The following is a 23,261-nucleotide window of genomic DNA, read 5'->3' on the forward strand; positions in this document are numbered from 1 at the left end:
CGATTTTGATTTTCCCACAGAGAGGGCGAGAGGAAGGGGGGAGGGGGTGTGGGCGATGCTGGGCGGTGGGTATTGCGTTGCGGGGCCCTACGCCCTGGAAACGTGTGCGGTGTTGCTTAACGGAGCCGTCATATCCCGTCACGGTTCCGTAGATAATAAGTCCCAGGCGGCTCCCACCGTTACTCATTTAAGTGGCCTCGCGTGGACGATCCGGCACCCTGCTACTAACGTCGTCTGCCTCCCGTCCCGTCGCGTCTTCCATCCGCCTGGTTCGATCCGGGAACCCTGACCCTAACCCTAACGCCGCCACCGTCCCCATGGCCTCCTGCGACGACGACTTCGCCCTTCTTGGTGACGAAGCCCAGTCCCAGCCCCCGCCTCCACCGCCGCCGCAGCAGCAGCAGGCGGGCGCTTTCGCGGCGGCCCACCGTTACGTGACGAAAGGCGCGCTCCACATCCAGTCCCGCCCCCTACCTCCACTCGCCACCATCTCCAGCCCCAAGAAGGGGGTCGGCGGCGGCGGCCACGACGATCCCGAGGACTTCGGCGAGGCCTTCAGCCAGACCGACGCCTCGAATCGCCCCGGGGGCGCCCCTGCCTTCCCAGAAGTCAGCCCCCACCACCACTGCTTCGCCGACGACGCCAACCCCTTCGGCCCCCCGCAGCCCGACGACGACGATGACGCCAACAACAACCCCGAGCGCAAGTCCCGCGGGGCCGCCACGCCCGCCTCCCGCCCCCTTCCCCACCACCACGGCCCGCCGCCGTCCTCCCGGCCGGACCCCAAACGCAAGGACCGAGACGATGTCAGTGACGGGGAGTCGCCCTACTGCTACAACAGCGCGGCCAAGAAGGGCCGCCACATGTCCTCCTCCGGGGACTACCGCAAGGACCGGGAGGAGTGGAGCGACACGGCCATCGGCAACCTCCTGGACGCGTACACGGAAAGATATGTTCAGCTGAACCGGGGGAACCTGCGGGGGAGGGACTGGGAGGACGTCGCCACCATCGTCAGCGACCGCTGTGACAAGCAGAAGGCCGGCAAGAGCGTGGAGCAGTGCAAGAACAAGATCGACAACCTCAAGAAGCGCTACAAGGTCGAGTGCCAGCGCCTCAGCAGCGGTGGCCTCGCCGTCAGCCACTGGCCCTGGTTCAAGAAGATGGAGCAGATTGTCGGCTCCTCCTCATCCTCCTCGAAGACTGCTGGGGATGAAGACAAGTCCGGCGCCCTAGGTGGCACCGGTGTGGTCACAAGGCAGATGAAAAGGTCCCTGCTTCCTCTTCCCCTTCTATTCTCCATCCTAATTCTATCGTCAATGTTCAGTCCGACTCTTTCTTTCTTCTTGCGCTCTGGCTTGTTTTATGCTAATGCTTAGTGAAAATCCTGCATTTCTTACATGTTACATGGCTTGGTCCTACCCGCCTCTTTCCATCTAAAGAGGACTAGATTCTGATGTTCGATTGAGCTACCAAAATGTATACTCTCTTGAGTATTTCCATTATACCCAGTAAAAAGAAATCATCGTTTATTCTCTCCAGATGAGTTTTGGGCATCAAGTGATCGATAGCTGCATTGAAATTTCTAGGGGCCAGTACGGCCCCTTTCATGAACAAAAGCAGCCTATCTATTCTATCCAATTATTGAGAAGTTATGCAAGTCCCCAGACTATGAATGAATTGGATGTGATAATGATGAATTAATTATGGTGGTTGCTCTGACTGGTTATCAGCAATAAACAGAAGGGTGGATCTTGAACATGCCAACAGAAGATATAGAGAAAATGCAGAACAATCACGCAGCATATGGAAATGATATAATTCATGATGAAGAGGGGAGTGAACATGAGTCATGCTTCAAATAGGAGGGCATATTACTAGCTTCTAGCTAAACAGTGAGTTCTATATTTGGAGGAAGCAGATGGAAGGTCTTTTCATGCAAAAAAATTGCCACGAGTGTGGGAAGCAGCTGTAGCTCAAACAGGATTAGGCAAAAAGAGTGAGGTGGGGTCAAGGGGGAGGGATGGTTAACTCTGAATGTAATACAACTCAGGAATACAGAGATGCTTTAGCCTCTAAAAAGGAATTAATGCAGGGATAGAATGTGAAAATAGAAGTCATAACAATAACCTAGTCACAATTACATAACTAGAGACCAAAAGAATCAAAGAAATTCTAGGCCTTTGCTAACCTGTCTAACTCAACTAGTCCAAAATAATGCACACTAAGATATTTTTTTATTAAACAGTGTAAAAAGAGTAGAGTAGATATTGTGTAGGTTGTTGCCATTTCTGTCAGTTGCTGTGAGCTGATCTGAGAGTATGTTTTGCCTGCATTACTATTGTTGCCAGACATGCTGAGAAGGGAAGAAAGAAACCAGAAAACTAGGAAGAATAATAGAGATTGATAAAGAAAGGGAAGAAAAAGGCAAAACGTGGAGGAGCAATAACATTTTCACATTTGATTGTTGCCAGACGTGCTGCTATTGCCTTCAAAGAAAATAAAAAATGAACTAAGAAGAAGGAAGAAGGATTGTGTTGCTATATCTACTGTATTATGAGAAAAATAAAAGTGAAGAAAGAGTGGATAGATTAAAAAAATCTAGAAGATGTAACAGATAGAAGAGTCAATTAAGAAGAGCAAAAAGGATAGTGGAGGTTATCTTGCTGCCTGATTGATAGAGAAAAGCAAGAGAGAATGTCTGGATAGAAATGAAGATAGTAGAAGGGAAAAGTGAGGGTTTCTGATTGCATACAGAAATGAGAAGGGGGGCAGGGCTGTGTGATAGTGAAAAGGAACTAGATTGTAGTTGTATAGGTTAAAATGTTTAGAGGAAAACATTGACTTTTATTCCCTATAGGTTCATGCATATGGCACATGTGAGCACCATATTATGGTTTTCTTGGGACTGCAAAACATCCACCACATTATCCTTCCTTATAAATTACTTAAATGCATTTTGCATGGCATGTAAATTTTTGTTGGTGTGTGGCATGTTCCGTATAACATTTGTTAATTTCTAGGATCACGATCTATCAAATTTTCCTTTCCTTTCTCCTAATAGAGGGTTTCACAAGTATATATCAAATATGCCTTTTCCTTAAAAAGAATGTAATACTTTGTTTTGGGTTTTTTTCTCACTCTTTCTTTTAAGAGTGAATTGAGAAAAGTGAAATGACTAAAATAGGTCATTTTTGCCATACTAATTATTTCAAACGTGTGGTCAGTTCATAAAATCGTTCATAAAATCACAGAAATCCATTAAACATTGTTGACTCTTGAACCGATCACATGCATTACACTTGCCATTTTTCACTGTATATTAAGGACGACAAAAAACTGACCAGACCCAAAAACCTGACCCAACCCGATCATGTCTTGGTTGTGTTTTTGTTTGGGATTTTTCGTTTTGGATCAGAAAAGGGTCAGATTTTTTTTTTTACCCGAATTTAGATGGCTTGGGCATGGATTAGAGATTTGGCCTGACTCAAATCATTAGGGTATACTTTTGTCTAGGTGCAGTAGTATTTGGTGATGGGCCATAGGATAAGCTTGTGAAGAGTGGTATGTCTCTTCAAAGAGTTGAAATGGAGCTAGGATCACTGTGTCAAAAAGCAGTTTATATTAATATGATAGAATGAAAATTCTATCAATTAGTCATACAGTATTTATCTATAAGACAAATAGAATTCTATTACTTTTATTTAGTCATATCTAGTTCTATATTGTTAGTTATATTAGTTAGAACTAATACTAGATATAATTAATATAACTAATGGTATAGATATAACTATAGAACTATGAACTACACGGTTCGTATTAAATGAATAGCTAATATCTAATCTAAGATACAACAATTTTCTGAATTCCTATACACTATTTTTATTTGTTATACTCTTTTTATTTCTATTATGTGAGCCCGCTTAACCCAGAGGTTAAAGCATCGCATTACAGCTGCATATCTAGCTGCATATGTAGAGGTTGCTCGTGCATTGCATCACACCAGCCATATGCGGGCCTCATGTGCCTGGGGGTTTGCATATGCACACTGCACATGCGCCTGAATATGCACGTGCTCACTACACATGCGCCTGCAAATGCACCTGCACACTGCACATGCACCCACATATGCACCTACACACTGCATATGTACCCGCATATCTTAAGTACTATATGCATCGTCTTTTGTTTATGAAGCATGTGCTTCAAAGTTTATACTTTATTATCGACCTCTAACAATACTTTGTTGCAACTTTACTCTTTGTTGCAAGTTTGAGCATGATCTATACTTTGTAAGATGATATTGTCATTTTATTAGGTTAGCATGTCATGTTATGTTAGCATGCCATGTTATGTTAGAATACGCACTCCAAAGCAAGGTCTGCTATACTGGTCGGTATCATACTATACCGGTATTGCCATCTCGTACCGTACCGCTATTATCGTACCAGTGTTGCTATCTTGTACTATATTAATATTCGGTACGTCTCGCCGTCTCGTACCATACTGTATACCGATATTGTAATAGAATGGTACTAGTACAGGGTCCGGTACTGAGGCTACAAACCTTGCTTCAAAGTCTCAAAAAGTTTAAATGTGCAAACTTAATTTCTTTTTATTTTTCTAAGTTTTCTGATTTGTTTCTAATTTTTTAACCATTTATATACTTTTATATTTTAAATTTAAATATTTAGAAGTGTAATCATGTATGTAGCTGCATATGCGCCCATATACCATGTTTGCGCTGCGCAGTGAATCACACGCATACCGCTTCATTGGCTATGATCTTTTCTTTCAATTATGTGGCAGTTCACCATATGATTGCCTTGGAATGGGTTGAATTGGGCTGGCCCATGTAGAGCAAAGTAATGAGTCAATCTTGTGGATCAAGTTTGGTATGGGAGTCAACCTATGGTTGGGTATGGGTTGATAGGTCCTAATTTGATATCGAGGTTAGGTCAAGGTTGCTTGTGTTATTATTCTTATTTGATTCAAACACAATCCAACCTGATCCATTGACACCCCAACTATATATGACGGGAAGCATTTAAGACCCAATTAGTAGCACCTACAGCTGGAAATGGGCTCGGGCCTGCCCAGGCCCATCAAGCTAGATCAGGCTTCGGGCAAGGCCCGAAAGAGTTCATACTGGGTTGGGGCTTAAATGTAAAGCCCATTTGTTTTTTGGGCCGTGCTCGGATATGTCATTGGCTTGGTCCCGGGCCAAGCCCGATCCCGAACAAAGCTCGAATTCAGCTCCGAATCAATTTATTTTTATATGTTGTTATTTAGAGAGAATACTTTAGCTAAGAATAATGTATCATGTATCATTTACTTATATTATAGGAGAGTGCCTAATTTTTAATTAGCTTATTTACTTGTGAAACAATATTATCAAATATTAAACTTCAATCGGGTTTGGGCCGGACCTATTTTTTGCCCAAACGAGTAATTGGGGCAGGGCTCAGGCTTGGATTATCCAAAAAATTTCAGGTCTAAGCCTAGTCTGACGCCCCCCAAAAAAATTTGGGCCAGGTTTGGGTAGGGGCATAGCCCGACCTAGCCCAACCCACTTCCAGCCCCAGTAGCACACGGGAAATACATTTTAATACTGAATGTCGAATTTTAGTAGACAAAAGTTTCACACTCATTAGGTAAATACTCTTCTGCTCATGGCTTATTGCTCGCTTTTCAAAAACTTCTAGCTCACGCATTGGCTTGTTTCCTTTGTTGTTTCTCTAAATTTGACCATAATGGAAATGATACTGAGGTGGTTACTTCCATTAAATTATCTAGATAATCTATACTTTTTAATTCTTGGAAAAGAATGCCTTGTAGATATTACTATCTGCTTGTGGTTATGGAGCCTCTGTACATCACTGCATTATTTTAACATGAATGTTGCAGACCTCATAAGATTTTGCTTTTCTTGATGTTTTTGGTTGCTCAAGGTTGGCTGGTGTTGTTCCTTTATTTCAAATTTCAATACATGATGACATGTCTGAGTGATTTCTTAAAGGAGAAATGCAAATTTTAAATTTAAAAATAAAGTGGCATGAGGTTAAAGGTTAGATGATTTCTTATTCATGTAATTAATAGATGTCCTAATTAACAATACTCATTATTTTTTAATAATATTTGCTGTTAATCCTTGGGCAATACAATGGCACTTTTGATGTCCATAGTTCAGAGTAACTGTGCTGTTTCGCTATCTTGGCATAATTTCTTTTTTGACTAGAAACAAGGCAAAAGGCTATTCTGTCATGCATTACTCAATGGTCGTACTCTGGCAGCTAAAATTTCAAGCATAATCATTTTGTTCAAGGTGAATTTGGAATGTTGTAAGATAGGTTATGGGAGGTAATGCACCTTGAAAGTCTATGTTAGCCACCTGATTCAGTAATATTGCCTCCGGGATAAATGTAATCTATATGGTTCGCTCAGGTCTAATGGAGTGAGCCAGGGATGGAGTCTGGCTTGGGATGAGATGTTTTCAAGAACTTTCTTTTATCTTTCGTTCCTTTTTGCTCCTTTTGGAAGAAGTTTCCTCTTCTTTACCCTTATTTGGCTAATACTTCTTCCACAACAGGTATTCTTAGTTTTCTTTTGTGGATGTTGTACCATCCCTTGCTTAAACTTGTTGCTATTAGATGTCAATGCCAAACTTATGTCATTCTAAGCATTACAGATGACACTAACTCATATCAGTTTTTGAGTAGACTACAAGTATAGCTATCTGAGTTTTATCTCCATTCTTAGTTATTGAATTTTCAACCTTCAACAGCCCAAACTTATGGTCATTACAGAGGAATTTAAATTGGTCCTTCCTTAAATAAAGTAAAACTGATGCTTAGCTTCTTGTTTGTGAGATGTTTGAAGATAGATGTAATCTGGATTGTTGCAACAGAAGAAGCCTGTATTTGTACTGCACCAACTTTAAGCATGTAGATTTTAGACAATTAGATACGTCCTTGTCTTCAGGTTTATGCCAACTTGCACTCGCTCATTTTTTTTTCCCAGTTCATGTGTTTCATAATATGGTATCTTCCTATCCATGCATTCACTACGCCGCCTACTTTATGATCTTGCTAATGTCGAGTTCTAATGCCGCCGAAGATGTTATCAAGTTTGTGCAGTTCCAGTATACAGTAAATTGTTTTGTTTTCAAAAGACAAGTGATCTTTTGGTCAAACTTGAAGTCAATGGCAGCTGGATTGGCTCACCGGACAAGGGTTGTAAATAGTAACAAGGTGCACATGTTCAGGGACTTTGCTAGGCTGTTTGCTAGCATTAGCCTAGTAGATTGCTCGAGATGGCTACTTTAAGCATGTAATTAGTTCTTACTAGCAGGAAACTTTCACCTAGAGCACCATACCTGCTTCGGAAAATCTGGGAAACTCCAATCTGCACCTGTTTCCTGGGCACTTCCTTGCTCCAAGTGTTCTTAGGATATTCGTTTCCTCAGACCTGCACTATACCTGCTCGTACACCCATTGGCAGTTCTAGCAACTGACAATTAGATATTCCTTGGTCTCTCCTACCGTTGCCAAAGAAAGAAACATGCTTATTTGAAGTGAGATTGCTTTTTTTTTCTTGATTTTAATTTGAGGGAAACATTGATCATGCAATGAGTTCTGGTCATGCCTTGGATGCCTTTCTCATTAGTCTACTAATGCATATGTTGTTTTGGTAATTTCTTTGCAAGATATACATGCATGTGTGTATGTGCGAGCATGTGTCTGTGCGTAGGCATGTTTGCATGTGTCTGTGGGTGTGTGCATGCACACTTTCTCCTAATTTAGGACATTTTAACACAGGATGATAATTGCATGTGCAGATACCCAGCAGCTGCTTCTGGGCCTGTAAACTTAACAATTAACTCGAAAATGAAATCATTAACAAATCCAAGGTGGAAGAGAGTGGTTTTGAAAATTAGTGGTGCTGCATTAGTTGGGGCCGGTCCCCAGAATGTTGATGCGAAGGTAAGTTTGTTATATTCTGTCATACTTGTAAGGCTAAAGTACATAACTGTTTAATCTACCACATAGATACAACTGTACCATGATATACTGCACGAATATAGTCCTGAAGTTGGATTTTGTTCTTTCTCTTCAGGTGACCATGCTTATTGCTAGGGAAATTGCAATGGCTAGCCGTGTTGGTGTAGAGGTATGCTAAATTCTCCTTGGGATTAGATTCTCCTTGAGATTTAGTGGAATGTCAATGGAATTCTCATTCTGTCACTAAGCTTCTCAATTATTCTATTTCATTATGCCATCTGGCTTGTGGTGTTTATTAGGTGGCAGTTGTTGTTGGAGGTAGAAATTTCTTTTCTAGTGACAGCTGGATAGCTGCAACTGGCATTGATAGAGCCACAACCTATCAAATAAGGTAAAACATTTGCTATTGTACTTTTAATGTTAATATTTTTTTTTTTACTTTTTTATGTTGAATTTTTCTGTTATTGTTTGCCGTGCACTTTCATACTATATGCAAATAACTTCTTTATTGACACTGATATTGAGGGAAGTTTGCAAAAAAAGATAATGCTGATTATTTTCCTTTTTTGCAGATTCGGCCACTTGTAGTTATTTATTTTCAATGATAACCTAGTTTTATAATTTTTGGATGCTTTTGCCACTGGCCACAGTGGATGCATTTAGGTGGAGTTGAATGCAAATATTTCTTATAGTGAATGCACTTTTTTTTTGTATGAATGCACATATTTTAATATTGAATTAAATGCACATACTTGTTGAGCACACAATGGGCACTTACGGGTTGGAGCAAATCTGTGCAGCCAGGGGCAAAAGCATCCAAAAAATTTAAGAACAGGTTACCCTTGCAGAAAATAGAAGCGGTCTGGATCTGCAGAAACACAAATAAAGTGGGTGATTTCTGCAAAACATCCTTAGAAAGATGCATGATAAATTAAAAGGGGTGATGAAATTCAGATTTATTATGAATTTATAGTGGACCCATTTATTGTATTCTGAATTATGAGAAGCCAGTTTTAGAATATTTCGCATATTTTTCATGGGCAACGAAATCAATATTACTAAATTTACACCTGATGGCAGTGGCATCACATTACATGTACATTTATTCACAAACTTTATACATATGGACCATGTTTTAAGGTTGACAAAAATAATTAAACAATGGGCAATGTATTATTGCTGTAAATTATTATGTACGCTTGACTTCATTAAATATATCTTACAGTGTCAAATCCTCAATCCCAATCTCATGGTGGATCTCACACTGAGAATTTGTCATGAGGGAGATGTACTGACCATGCATTGAACAATAAACCACGAGGGGACAAGAAACATAGAGGAGTTAGTTTGACATTCAAAGTATGAATATGATTGAAATTGGATGGTATTGTTTACAAGTTTATAGGATTGAATTGCGATAACTGTGGCTATGCACAACCATGAAAAGAGAGGGGGCTTAGGTTGGGGGGGGGGGTGTTCAAGCTTAAAGATAAACCAGTTTCTGTAGTTGATTAGTAAGATAAATGAATGTATGATATTTGTTGAAAGCAAACTTGTAGAGAGAGAGGAACAAGTTAGACATGGCCACACCAATACCATGGAAGCAACAAATGGTGACAATGGGTATTTAGATGAATAGTAAATGGCACAAGTTGGAAACAACATTAGTGAAACGGTAAAGTTGCTCCATTGTGACCTGGGTGTCATGGGCTCAAAATATTGAATAGCTTCTCCATATAAGATTGCATATATCTGACCCTCCTTAAACTCTACAGTGGTGGTAGCCTCATGCACTAGGATGCCTTTTTTTTAGTTAGAATAACTTGTGCTCCAATCATTGCGAAAAGCTCTAAATATTTATGTGGGTGACTTGAAAAAATGATTCGTCATAATGGAGATTCACAATATGATGAGGCCAAGAAAACAGACCAGTGACATGAAGAATTTGAGAGCAAAGTTGATTGGTTGTAGGGTAATTGATGTCATCCGACAGAAAAGTTTAACTGCAGGACAAATGTATGTATGCCTATTCACTAATGTACTTGAATGTTTTCTGCCAGTGCAATGCTTAGATATGGAAGCTCTCTGGTACCCAGAGAATAGTTAACCTTTTCAGTGTGTGAATTACAGTATGATGGCATCAGTAATGAATGCTATATTGCTTCAAGCATCATTGGAGAAGATTGGCGTTGAAACACGTGTACAGACTGCATTAATGATGCAAGAGATTGCGGAACCATACATAAGGCGACGAGCTATCCGTCATCTTGAAAAAGGAAGGGTTGTTATATTTGGTGGAATTGGTGCTGGGACAGGAAATCCACTTTTCAGCAATGACACAGCAGCTGCCTTGAGAGCTTCTGAAAGTATGTTCTCATGCACATAACAAAAAATACCCAAACTTTAGATATCTTAATTTGAAAGTTTGTGCACGCCCTTACTTTCTCCTCCTTGACTCACCTTGGTGTCAGGGAAGGTATTCTGATGTATTGTCTTTGGGACAGTTAATGCAGATGTTGTTCTAAAAGGTACTACTGCCGATGATGTTTATGACTGTAATTCCAGAAACAGCAATAATGTTGCATTTGAGCACATTTCATTCAGGGAATTGGTTTCTAGAGGCTTCACCGCCATGGATATGACAGCAATTACATTTTGCGAGGAAAACAACATTCCAGGTTATTTTTCTTCCCTCTTATTCTGTTTCATATTTGAATCTTAACAACAGTGTGGTCTTATTTTTGTCTTGCAGTTGTTCTCTTTAATCTGTTGGAGCCTGGAAACATTTCAAGTGCACTATGTGGGGACCAAGTCGGTACTCTAGTTGACCAGACCGGGGGAATTAGCTGATGGTATATAATTCTTTGCCTATCAAAGGTAAACTTGGAAATCCATGTAATCATCGAGCCATTTTTCACAGCAAGTTCATTTTATGCTTCCGACTTTTTGTCTGTGCTTCAGGTTACACGGGCTTCTTTGTCTGTCTGTCTCATGCTTCCATCATGAGTTAAGACAATGATTGTGTCAGAGAGAGATTGGCAGATACAAAATTGTCACCTTTGTGCAATGTGATAATTTTGTTGCAGGTTGTACGAATATGTCAACTTATGTTAAATTCCCACCACCACCAAGTTTCTGGTGAAAATAAAGTTTTATTGCACTGTGTTTATTAAATTTTGTTGTAAATTATTTTAGTGTATGGTACAAACTGGTTGATCGGGAGGAGCCCTAGACAGAAACAGTAAATGTTAAAGTCTCCTGGACTTCTTAAGGATGGATTAGAAGTATGGTTCTTTTTCAGTGGGGTTGATTTCATGTACCTTCCTTTAAATTCCTTTCTCGTGTCTGGATGTCTGTTTTCTAGGTGAGAGTCTCTCGTGTCTGGATGGTTGTTTTCTAGGTGAGAGTCCTGTTAAAATCCTTCATCCAGGAAATTTAGCACAAAAGCCAACTGATAAATCTGCCACGCTGGGGCTGCATCAGGAACGAAAATTTTAGGATTTAAATTACCCCAGTAAGTTGAAGTTTTGTTTTGAGCCTAAAATCATGCATTCTAAATTATTTGAATCCGGAAAATTGTAAAGGGACTATATCTCTCTCAAAAAAAAAACAAAAGAAAAAGGAAAAATGAGAAAAATATTATTCTTATGTGAATAGAAAAAACATTTTTAAAATCATTAAAATATTATTTTTATGTGAATATATTTTGGTCGAATGGTTTTGCTGACTGATGGTTCCTCCACAAGGTTGTGCTCATGCAGTGAGTCGAATATCAAGTTGTTGGCAGACTGGTTTACGGGCCGGATCGGGCTGAGTTCGGGTTGGCCTTAGCTATGTGGCCCAGCCTTGCCTTCAAGCCTACTTCTCAGGCCTGACCCGCTATTTATCGGACTTCAAGAATTTGGGCTGGGCCTCGGGCTTTCTGGACCACTTTTTTAGTTTCAAAAATGGAGGTGGAGGTGATGTGTATGAGATTCCAATAACAAGCGGTAATGGGCCTTCGTGCAGCGGAGAAAGTGCTGGGGAAGATGGTAGTAGTCATGAAGGAGCCTCGGATGGTTGAGGGGGCGGAGGGGGAGGCGGTGGCCGTCATGGAGTTTCACATGGTTTTGAGGATGGCTGAGGCAAAGGCCTAGGTGGGGGTAGTGACTAATATTGGTAATGGGGCAAAGCTGGCAGAGGAGAGGGTTGTGGTGGTGATGTATGATGGCAAGGGTGTGGAGGTGGTGGAGGTGAAGGTCATGGTGATGGCTCATAGTGGACTGGTGGTGGTGGAGATGGTGACGGCGGGCAACAATGGTGAGGGGGATGGTTGAGAAGCATAGCATACCGGTGTTGACAGGGGTTGAAAAGGTGGTGGCGGGACGTAATATATAGGTGGTGATGGTGGCGACGACGATGGTGGCGGTGGCTATATGTATGGAGGATAATGGTAGCGAGGGTGGCTCAATACATAAAAGTGGAGAGGAAGAAAAAATTAGAAGGTGGAGGTGGTAAGATCATCGGAGGTGGTGGCGTTGATGGGTAACAATAAACATGAGGTGTTGCTGAATTAGCCGTTGGAGGTAGTAAATGAGGTGGAAGAGACGGCAAAAGTTGAGGTGGTGGTGGTGGTGGAGACGGGTAAGGAAGCGACGAAGCATCATGCGGGTTGGGAGGTGGTGGAAGTAGAAAATGGAACGACGGCAATGGTGGCGGCGAGTTGGGTGGTGGAAACCTAACATAGTAGATGGGTGAAGGTGACGAAGGCGATGGCAAAGAAGGCAGCAGCAAGGATGGGGATGGAGAAGGTAGAGAAAGGATGCTGGCAGAGAAGCAGATGGTAGCAGAGGGGAAGACAGTGATAGAGATGAAGGTGGTGGTGGTGAAGAAGGCATTGGAAGATATAGAGATGGGGACAGCAGCTGTGATGGTGGAGAGTAAACGGGCGGCAGTGGCAGCGAGTAAACTGGAGGTGAAGGCGAAAACACTGATGGAGGGTTTTAGCCGGAAAAAAAAAAAACATTGATGGAGGCGGCAAAAGAGAGTGAGCATTGACACCTTCCACATTAATAACTATTCAACAGCATATGATAACACGTAACCATCTAATGAAAGTCTAGCCGGATTTCAATTGTTAAATTTTGCAAATTTGATAATTTGGTTGAACTAAATTGAAGTTCAGGATAAACATGATAATGCCACTTATGTCCTTAGTTTAAAGACAACCAGTGTTGCCAGGCTGCGGTTTCCTAATTCTAGCCCAATAAATTAGTAATTACGTGAATTTGTGAAACAGCAAGGTCAAAAGCGAGCTATTATGTGCATACCTAAAGAAGCAAAATAAAATATAACAAAAAAATGTCATTTCGCTTTCAGTTAAAACTATGGGGGAAGTCGTTCAGTCCAAAAAAAAAAAAAAAAAAGTTAATAGTGAAAGTCCAACCAAATCGTTTGCTCCAAGTAGCCGTAGTTGCAGAGTTCTGATGCAGTTTTTTTTTATATATATATAGCAAATTGAAGTCAGAAACCTTGGTTCAAGGTAAAGCATTCCATAGAGGACAGGGCTGGTTGATAACCAGATGGGCAACGAAAGCAAGAGACGACATTTTCTCGAGAGGCGGCACTGCTCCCCATTATGACAAGACGGCAAAACTGCACGGATGGATGGAGAGATGGAATAGAGTTCAGTAGCTGAGGCGACCGTCCTCGGTAGCGGTGGCGATCGAAGGCGAGAAGGAGACGCGAGACTCGTCGAAGTCCTCCTCCGGGAGCGGCGACTGCTCCACCCTGATGTCCTCGATCATCTTGACCACCTCCGACATGGCCGGCCTCCGGTCGGGCTCGTGGGCCACGCAGGCCAGTCCCACGTGGAGCATGGCCACCATCTCCTCCTCGATGTTCTTGTACCGCAGCAGCTCGGCGTCGAACACCTCCGCCGTCCACTCCTCCCGCACCACCGACCGCACCCATTCCGGCAGGCTGACGCCGATGATGCCGTTGCTGCTGCTATTAGTAATGTTGTTGTCATCATTAGGATGATGATGATGAGAATCAGGAGCAGGAGGAGGAGGGTGGGGGGCCGGCGCCCTCCCCGTGAGGACCTCGAGGATGAGCACCCCGAAGGCGTAGACGTCGGCCTCCTGGGAAAGGCGCCTGGTGTCGGTCTGCTCGGGTGCCCGGTAGCCCCCGAGGCGGGCGGTGGCGTGGGCCGGGCTCAGCAGCAGCGCCAGCCCGAAGTCGGCCACGCAGGCGGCGCCGTTCTTGTCCAGCAGCACGTTGGAGGATTTGACGTTGCCGTGGGGGATCTTAGACGACACATACTCCTCGTGGATGCACGCTAGCCCCCGCGCCGCCCCCAGCACCAGGCTTATCCTGGTCGTCCAGTCCAGCGGGATCCTCCCGGGACCCCGATTGCCTATAGAGAGTGCGTACGATTGATCAAGGAATTCAATTTAACGGGAGAGGAGAGGATGGGATGTGGTCGATCTAATTTAGACCATCCATTGATGATTAATGATGGATGATGATGAAGACGTCAATTAATTATTAACCGCCGCCGCCGCCGCCGCCGCCGGCAGCAGAAGCAGCAGCGGCAAGAGGTATCGTAAGGTAAGTTACGGAAAAGTGAAGTGGTACCATGGAGGCGAGAGTGGAAGCTGCCGTTGGGGAGGTAGTCGTAGATGAGGAGTTTCTCCTGCCTGGCGTAGTAGTAGGCCCGGAGGCGGACGAGGTTGGGGCGGCGCAGCCGACCAATAAGGTCCATGTACTTGTGGAAGTCGGCGCGGCAGCAGGGGTTGGCATCCTTGAGCCGCTTCACCGCCACCATGCACCCGTCCTCCAGCACCGCCCGGTACACCGTCCCCAGGCTCCCCTTCCCCAGCATCTCCGCCGACGCCCGCAGCAGCTCCTCCAGCTCGAAACGCTTGCTTCCACGCTTTCTCCTCCCCCTCTTCCCCCCGCTGCCGTCCTCCTCCACCTCCTCCTCTTCAAAGAACACCAGCTTGCTCTGCCGCGCCGCCGCCTCGTCACTCTCTCCGCCATCGCTGTCTCTGCCGCCCTTTTTCCTTTTCTTCTCTTCCTCCGCCGCCTCCAGAGTGGAGGGATGGTCGCTCTCCCTGCCATCGCCGCCTATCTTGCTGCCATCCTTGTCTTCCAGGTGCCTGATGCAGCAGCGGAATCCACACAGCAGGGACAGGGCCACCAGCAGGAACACGGCATTCCCGACGGCGATGCCGACGATCGTGCCCCTGCTCAGCCCCTCTCCGTTGCGCCTTCCTCCCTCTCCTCCTCCGCCCTCCATGACGGCGCCGGCGTTAGAAGAGGCGCTCGGTCTGGTGCTGGGGTTGGAGGGCACCACCGACTGAGGAGAGGAGGAAGAGGAGGGAGGAGACTCGCGCGGCATGAATGAGCAGGGCGGCAGTGGAGGGGTGGGCCCGCAGAGGCCCGCGTTGCCGGCGAAGGTGGCCGCCCCGAAGCGGGTGTGCATGCTGTCGGGAACTCTCCCGTAGAGATTGTTGTTGGAGGCGTTGAAGTCCACGAGGCGGGGGAGGGCCGCGGACAGATCCGGGAGGCGGCCAGAGAGGAGGTTGTTCTGGAGGCGGAGGGTGAGTAGGCGGGTGAGGTTGGCGAGGGCGTCGCCCGGGATGGGCCCGCGGAGGTCGTTGCTGGAGAGGTCGAGACGGAGAAGGCGCGTGAGGCGGCCGACGGCGGGCGGGATCTCCCCGGAAAGGTCGTTCTGGGAGAGGTAAAGGAGCTTGAGGTTGGGGAGGGCGGGGATGAGGGGGAGGAGGGTGCCGTTGAGGCGGTTGCCGTGGAGGTCGAGGCGGCGGAGCTGGTCCAGGTGGGAGAGCGGGGCAATGGGGCCCCGGAGGTCGAGGAAGGGGAGGGCGAGCGACGTTACCCTCCCGCCGGAGCAACCGACGCCGCGCCACCGGCCGGTGCAGGCGTCGGGAGTGCTCCAGTTAGCGGCCAGGTTACCGTGGGTGTCGGTGCTTGACCGGAAGATGGTCAGAGCGTCCGTGTCGCTGGGCTGGGGCTGTTGCTGGGTCTGGGACCGGGGCCCGGGCCCCGCCACCGCCATCACAAGGGGAGAAGATAGCAGTAGTACCAGTAGGAGAGACGAAGTCATGAAGAAAGGCGAACGAGACGGAGAAGTGGGAGTGGGAGTGGGAGGGACCAAGGCTAAGACCAAGGACCGTATAAACTTTTCTTTGTTTCAAGTTTCAAAACAAAGAAGAAAGGAAGGCCACGTCTGCTGCTCTTAAAAAAGCCTACCATTGGAGAGAGACTGTTCTATGGGGCTCTCGCCATCTATCCAACAACTTTGCTGTTGCCGCTGCTACGCCGGTAAGGCTGCAGGCATTGTTATCTGGGGATCTTGGACTCTTGTGTTGCTGGGGATTCGTTACCTTGCTTAACTGATCCCTTTTATTCTTAAAAGAAGAACGGTAGGAAATCCTTGCTTCACTAATGTCTGCTCTTCTCCCTCCCGCCAGTGGGGCTTATGATTAGAAGTCACGAAAAGGAATGGTCATGAGTGAGGATGATGAATTATTAGAGAAGAAGTGTCGTCCGGTGAAATGATGATGCCACTCCCTGCCACCTTTTCTCTTCCATTGTTACCAGCGCATCATATTCCCTCGCCTGCTAGTGCTAGGGCGTGCTGCTTTACACATCCCTTCTGTTCTCTCTTTTCGCCATACGCTTAACCTGGCCGCGTCTCTGTCCTTCGATGCTATTTTGTAGATTATGAAGGCCTATTTATTTAAACTAAGCAGTGTTTATTGTCCAAGAAAAACATTTCATAGCCGCCACCCGCAACTTCTTATTTATATATCACTCCCTACCTCATCTTACACAAAAAAAGGAGAAAAAAAAAGAAGACTAAGGTTAAAAGTTAAAAGCTCTCAACCAAGGATGCACCTTAATTACCTGCTACGCCAGTCGTACAATCTGTAGAGGTTATATCTACAAGAGATACATAAGCAAGTCGATTCATTCAGTGGTATAACGAGACAGAAAAGACCGTTTCGATCTCCGCTCCGCCCGTCTGCAGTGATCGGTAAGCTGGCACATGGATCCTGCCACTATCGCCGCGATCTTCGTGTACTGCGTAAATCCCCAACAGCCAAGAAAAGAATGTTGAGCTGAGTAAGGCGTAGATTGGTGCCTGGCCATACGTACATTAGCAAACTGTTCGTACCTCTAATTATTGAACAGGAAGTAGACGAAATTGTGATCGTGTATTGCTCTATAGAACGCTGACTGAACCCACTTCAATCGTTTGCTATTAACAACCAGCATTCATTGATACTGAAGAATAAAATGGAATGGCCGTGGATGGTACCGGCCAACTCGGTGCCCTGCTGCTACCGTACCATAAGCAACAAAAGTAGGGAGGGAGCAGCGCCGCGGTTTCCGCCTAACCAACCGCGAAAGCAACACATGCCATCGGGCACGCGATGGGCCAACAGGTTACTGGCCGACACGCTTCCCACGCACAGCCGAATGGGGTCGGGGGGTGGGGGCTCGCTGCTCCACGCTCGCTCGCACGCTCAATCGAAAGGACGTGGGCCGGGGGACACGGGCCAAGCGTCGTACCCTTCTCATTGCCCTAGGAGATAAAGCAGGGAACAAAAGGACAAAGGAAAGATTCGAAAGATACGCGAGCGAGCGAGCGAGAAGGATGGGTCGGATCATACGTGTCTGATTAGCTTTTCCGGATCCCGCGATTAAGCTTCCGACTCCATGCAACGTCCTCGTTCTCAAAAGGCGGTGCCCTGCCAAGTCCAGCGTCGCATGGTATATAGGTCATCGACTACCCACACCTCAGGGGGTAGTGCTGGTTTGATGATGATCGTGGTCTCAAGCTAGAGGTGGAATGCGTCCTGCTACCGGGGGTTTGAAACCAGCTGGCCTCCATTGCCGAATTTGCCGGTTTAACGTCCACGGAAACACTTCCCAGAAATAACGAGCCTTTTCTGCCCCATGTTGTTGGCCTCCGCGGATCAGGTCCACGGCTAGTTGGATCACGACCATTTCCCAGAAATAACGACCCTTTTCTTGACCTCTAATATGGATCGGGAGCGCCGCTAATTTGCTCATGGACCATGTTCGCGCTCATGTTCACTCTAAACGTACAACGCGCCGCCAGGGGTTTGAGACGAGGTGGCCTCTAACCTGAGGTTCGGACGATTGCTTCCCTCGCCTTTGCCAGTAGTAACATCCCAGAAATGCCGAGCCTCTTATAGCAAAGCTCGACCTCCCTGTGCTCCAGAGCATGGTAGTCGAAGCATCCATGAGGGAGCAACCTGATCCCCTGGCAAAAAAAATGAAGAATAACCATCGATCTGGATGCCGCTGGTTGCTTCACTTCATCCAGACTCCTCTAGTAATAAATATTGATTTATTTTTTTATTTGCATCTATTTCTATTACTTTATTTTCGTTGCCGCACAATCTCCTGCGCCTCTGTTTTGCTACTTACGATAGTGGAAGATAAAACTAATTAATAATCAACGCAAAGACTACGGTAAATTTTCCTAGAGCCATTTACTACAGGCATCAGAAACTTCGCTATGACCAGGAGAAATCAACCTCATAATTCCCAGCCATGGGCAACCCAAAATGATTAATATGGACCAGGCAACGCTCCAACATAGCCAACCCTATGAAGCTCCGCCGAAGCCATCATAACCATTTGGAAGGAGCAGGGCAAACCCATCTGTTCCAGGTGCGGATACCATACCAGAGTGATAGCTGATGCGAGAAATAAAGATGGTAGAAGTGAGGACATACCAACATGAAGCTTACGAACAGCTAAATCTCCAAAATGAAAACCCTCCGGATGAAGGTTCAGCAGAATTATCAATAAAGGTCACTTGCCGAAGCCATCTCCCGCATGACACCGAGAATCGGCCACCAAAAGAATCCTTCTTTATGGACAGAAAACTCGCCCGAACATCCACCACTGATGTCAACTCCAACAGGAATATCTGAGCCCAAAGATAATAACAGGATAACTGTCCCCATCAAAAAGATCAAAAGGACAACTGCCCAAGAACTAGTCTATATAACTATACAACATCCATAAGGTGTTGCTGGCTTGCAAGGAAAGTCACAAACCCATCAAAGTACTACAGTGGGATATGTTTATTTCAGGTTACTTTACAACTCCATTATACATATATGATTATTTCAGGATCCTTTACGATTTCATTATATTAAAAATTACAAGAACATGTAGAAGATGAAGCTAAGCCTTTTATTTCTCTATTTTCTTAGTCTTACTAAGATCTTTAATTTTTTTTTTAACTTTCAGAAAAAAGATTTGTTTTTGATAAGACCTTTCACCTGTATTTTTCTACCTCCATTTAAATCAATCTTAATTAAAACCACTATAAGGAATAAGAAAACATGTCTGAACTATTTCTGTTTCTAAAATCAAATTATTTACATACTTTTTAGAAATATGAAACAGCATGCTTTTCAGCAAAAAAACAAAAAAAAAAGAAAAGAAAAGTTGAGAATTGAATATGACTATGACTAACCTCCAAAGGTTCATGTGTAAATATTATTGAGAATTGTAAGGTGAGATACTTCATACAAAGATATTTTCCCTTGACCGCAAAGACTAAATTTTGATCCGAGAATGTTTTTGCACAATATTTTATAAAAAATTGTTTTCCAATTAAATTGTTTAATGTAATACCATCGAAACAAATCTCTAGCCATATACGTAAAATCACTGGGACCATAGTAGATTCGGTACTCATCAAATAAATACCTGATACAAGAGAATTTACCAATGCTCCTATTAATGGCTACCACTGCAAAAAAAAAAATGCTGTCTAAATGCTATTTTGGTCCTCAAACTGAGACTCTTGATAAATTCATTCACATACTTTACATGTTAGCCACATTTATTGGGATGCACATGCTATCTGCTATGAATTTAAGATGTGCTTGGAAATTGGTCTTAGAGTGCTTTAAACTGGTTCAAGACTTAATTTGGGGATGAAGTTAAACCTTAATCCTTTAAAGGCAAGATAATTGATTCCAAACAATGTTATACTATTGCAATATATGATAATAAAGCGATAGAAAATGTAAAATCCACTTGAAAGACATACAACCCTTTTTACATGAAAAGTCCAAATGTGGTTTAGAATTGTTTAATTAGGCACATAAATCTTGATGTCATGGATCTCGACCATCTTACACATTCAAATGAGAGAGAGAGGTTGGATAAAGCAAAGCAGCAAAGAGCATTGAATTTGATATATGCAGTAATTTACAAGTATGAAAAGGGTAACAAACCAGGAAACAACTTCGGCAAGTTTCAAATTGGACTACAGTGGCGTTGAATTGACTATTGCCTCTAATATTCTCTTGTACAAGTTCTCCTCTGAAATCCATATTGAACTCTGCTGACGCAAAAGCTCTTCCTCTTCAGTCTTCTGTGGTTCCTTCCATTTTCTCGTTTGCCTTCCAACTTTCCAATTTCTTACCTCTTTCTTTCAACTGTTGTCAGATGAACATGAAATCAAAGAATGTGAATACCTACTAATTTTAAATGCATTGTGCCTAGCAAAATATAAATCACCTAATATGCAGGTGGAATTCATCAAATCCTAATATCGCAGAGTCTCGGTTAATCTGAATTTTAAAGATTAATAAGTTTGATGAGCCCACAGTTGTTACCTATGCAGTAGCTTTCATCTCAATTAGTCAAACTTAGATGAGCACATGACCAAAGCAATAACAGGTATAGAATACAATATCACCTTTTATGAAAAAAAATTGGGAATCAGGTATCAAAATTGTTTTCCAGCCATATAGAAGAAAAACAGAACCACCACCACCATTTCCGAAGTCAATAGCCATAATCTCCTCTGATACTTTGTATTTATTTCAACACTCCGACAATACTCATTGAAGTCTGGTGCATGCAGACAATCCTGAAATAATGGTGCATGCAGACAATCCTGAATTAATGAACTTCCTACAATTATTTCAATATGAAGATGGTTGAGTTCATCAAGTAGCTAACTTACCAAAAGCAGCTACCAAGGAGAGAGGAGGAAAGAGGGAGAGCACAATTGAAAAGACCGTTCTTGACAAAATAACCCTAACATTTGAGAGAAATGCCCACAGCTGACAAGCATCAGTACTCCTATGTATACTGTACTTAATCCTATGAACTATGCACTTACGACCTCGAACCTTATGGTGATACAATCAATTTCAAAATCATTCTCTCCTACATAAAGACAGTTCGGACATCCTTTTTGACATGGTAAAACTAGAAGGGGCTGAGCAGCGAACGGATGAATTCGAGCTATAGGAGTTCCATGAATTGTGAACAAGCTAAAGAGAATCGATTAAGATGATATGAGCATGTACAATGATTAGTTGAGAACAGACTAATGGAGGATTAATTCACATGATACAGGGGTTGGTTTTATTTGAACATAGCCCTCTGTTTTTTTGTTTGCTCTTGGGGGTCCTCATGACCCTCTGGATGTACCAGAATCCCTATTTAAGGTACTAGAATCCCTATGTAAGGATGTACGAAGGGAGGGAAAAACCTAAGATGGCATGGATGGAAGTTACAAAAAAAGATCTATGAAAGCTCGCGATAACACCAAAGTAGGCCAATATAGAAATGACTAGTGAACAAGGATTCAGGACACCAATCCAAATTCCGATGGTTTGGGCGAGTCTAGATCATGGCGGTCATGGTTATGGTTACCGACACTTCTCAGCAATCTGGATCTTAATCCTTCTGGAGCACTGCTCCCACTCCCAAACGTGAATCTAGCCCTCTGTGGCCACAACTATTTGCAATTCAGGCTAGACAGAATCTGCATCCAGGAGCAAGAGTCCATGTGTACTCCCCCAATGCTTTAGATAATGTCTTTCATAGAGAACAGCAGAATACTCAAACATCTCATTCTCAGGGTCTCCACTTACTTTTAACAACATAAAATGAAATCTGATCCCCTTACAACATCTATAAGGTGGACCATAAAAGCAAATTTAGCACAAGCTATGCAGCATAAAGAATCTGGGGAATATGAAAAATGCAAAACATATGATCCAAAACCTATCTATTTGTCTTGAAAAAAAAGACCCCTAACCCTGTAAGTTGAGATGCCTGGAGTGGGCAGGGAGGAGAGAGCAGGTGTACAATTGATGGTACGAACAGATTTCAATGAAGCTCGTAGTTCAAATCAGGATAAGGAATGAAAGCATGGAACAATTCAAGGGCAGGATTACCACTACGATATTAGAGCAATCCATAAGTTCCTACACAAATCGATAGATTATCTGATTTAATAGCATTTGGAGGTATCTTCTGGAGGGATTTCAACTGAAATAGCCGTATACATCAGGCAGTCTTGCTGAGACAGAAGTGATCGAGAACTATACGATTGAGATGGTAGAGACACGAGCGGCGAAAGCCATGAGGAGGTGCATGCGACTACGAGTAAAGGAGAGGGGCTGATATGGGACGAACCTTTCAGCATAACGGATGAGATCCCGAAATCGAAATTAAGATAGTGAGTGCCTGCACAGAATACATTCCCTTCATTTATCACTCCAAGAGATGTCTAATTTCATATCCATAATCAATCTAATCCAAATATATTAAAAAAGAAAAAGTAATTCGATTCAACTATTAGGACTGGGGACGTACTAGAGTTTGGCGGAACTCCTCCTGGAAGGCCTCGCGCTCGGCTGCGCGGGTCTGGGCCCGCGGCGGCGGCCTTGGCGGTCTTTCTCTCCTCGTTGGCGAGGCGGGCGGCCTCGCGGCGGGCGTCGTCCTTGCGTTGGTGCTCCTGCCGCTGCAGCTCCATCTCGTAGGCGTGCTCCCCCCGCAGCCGCTTCACCTGCCTCTGCAGCCTCATCTCCGCCTCCCTGGGGCCGCCCGCCGGCGTCCAGCTCCCCAGGAACTCGCACGGCTTCGAGAACTCGTGCGGGGCCGCGGAGGTCTTGTGGGAGCGAAGAGGCTGGGCAATGAGAGGCCGGAGGAGAGGACCGGCGAGGGAGTGGCGGAGGACCCGAGCAGTGGCCAACCGTGTAGTTGACGAGAGGCGGGCCAGACCGGTGGCTGGGCAGCTGCGCCAGGAGTGCCAAAAAGAAAATAAAGTAGCTGTACCCGCCCTTTCGGATTAGGGTTGGGTTCAGGTTGTAGTTGTATGCCCCCTGTCAATTTAATCACGTTTTAGTGTTGGATGTTTTGTTTCTAGAATTATCCTCGTCAATAATTCGCTATGGT

The 23,261-nt window shown here is 44.3% G+C and overlaps 2 protein-coding genes and 1 pseudogene across 4 annotated transcripts; 1 reads left to right on the plus strand and 2 right to left on the minus strand.

Annotated features, from left to right (window-relative positions):
* The first annotated feature begins 12 nt into the window (after nucleotides 1-12).
* Nucleotides 13-11,323, plus strand: LOC103723839. 3 transcript variants are annotated; one of them, XR_606713.3, is made up of 9 exons: nucleotides 13-1,267; nucleotides 7,835-7,979; nucleotides 8,113-8,166; nucleotides 8,297-8,388; nucleotides 10,128-10,363; nucleotides 10,502-10,525; nucleotides 10,602-10,675; nucleotides 10,750-10,874; nucleotides 10,959-11,323. XR_606713.3 is itself a non-coding variant. In XM_008814896.4 (8 exons), the coding sequence occupies exons 1-7, from the start codon at nucleotides 318-320 to the stop codon at nucleotides 10,845-10,847; spliced, it is 1,749 nt and encodes a 582-aa protein (XP_008813118.1). In that variant the 5' UTR covers nucleotides 14-317; the 3' UTR covers nucleotides 10,848-10,874; nucleotides 10,959-11,323. The 3 variants fall into 3 exon arrangements, 1 of the variants encoding a protein (XP_008813118.1); XR_003383024.2 differs by lacking the exon at nucleotides 10,959-11,323 and having other exon boundaries at nucleotides 10,469-10,525; nucleotides 10,750-10,873; XM_008814896.4 differs by having other exon boundaries at nucleotides 14-1,267; nucleotides 10,502-10,675.
* A 2,123-nt stretch (nucleotides 11,324-13,446) lies between these two features.
* On the minus strand, nucleotides 13,447-20,332 carry LOC103723838 (leucine-rich repeat receptor-like protein kinase PXC1). The gene is made up of 4 exons (XM_039130670.1): nucleotides 20,297-20,332; nucleotides 19,764-19,806; nucleotides 14,616-18,972; nucleotides 13,447-14,394 (listed from the first exon to the last, which is right to left on the minus strand). Exons 3-4 carry the CDS (start codon nucleotides 16,105-16,107, stop codon nucleotides 13,664-13,666), a joined length of 2,223 nt encoding a protein of 740 aa, XP_038986598.1. The 5' UTR covers nucleotides 16,108-18,972; nucleotides 19,764-19,806; nucleotides 20,297-20,332; the 3' UTR covers nucleotides 13,447-13,663.
* LOC103723837 lies at nucleotides 20,221-23,154 on the minus strand (annotated as a pseudogene).
* Nucleotides 23,155-23,261: the final 107 nt, after the last annotated feature.

This window comes from Phoenix dactylifera, chromosome 10, assembly GCF_009389715.1.
Source record: "Phoenix dactylifera cultivar Barhee BC4 chromosome 10, palm_55x_up_171113_PBpolish2nd_filt_p, whole genome shotgun sequence".
Classification (NCBI taxonomy): domain Eukaryota; kingdom Viridiplantae; phylum Streptophyta; class Magnoliopsida; order Arecales; family Arecaceae; genus Phoenix; species Phoenix dactylifera.

Excerpts from the sequence above, each read along its gene's own strand:
- LOC103723839 (XM_008814896.4), top strand. The coding sequence starts at position 318 with ATGGCCTCCTGCGACGACGACTTCGCCCTTCTTGGTGACGAAGCCCAG. Across the intron at positions 8,389-10,127 it reads GCCACAACCTATCAAATAAG|TATGATGGCATCAGTAATGA; the intron begins GTAAAACATTTG and ends TGTGAATTACAG. Across the intron at positions 10,364-10,501 it reads TGCCTTGAGAGCTTCTGAAA|TTAATGCAGATGTTGTTCTA; the intron begins GTATGTTCTCAT and ends TCTTTGGGACAG.
- LOC103723838 (XM_039130670.1), bottom strand. The coding sequence starts at position 16,107 with ATGACTTCGTCTCTCCTACTGGTACTACTGCTATCTTCTCCCCTTGTG. Across the intron at positions 14,395-14,615 it reads CTTCCACTCTCGCCTCCATG|GCAATCGGGGTCCCGGGAGG; the intron begins GTACCACTTCAC and ends CACTCTCTATAG.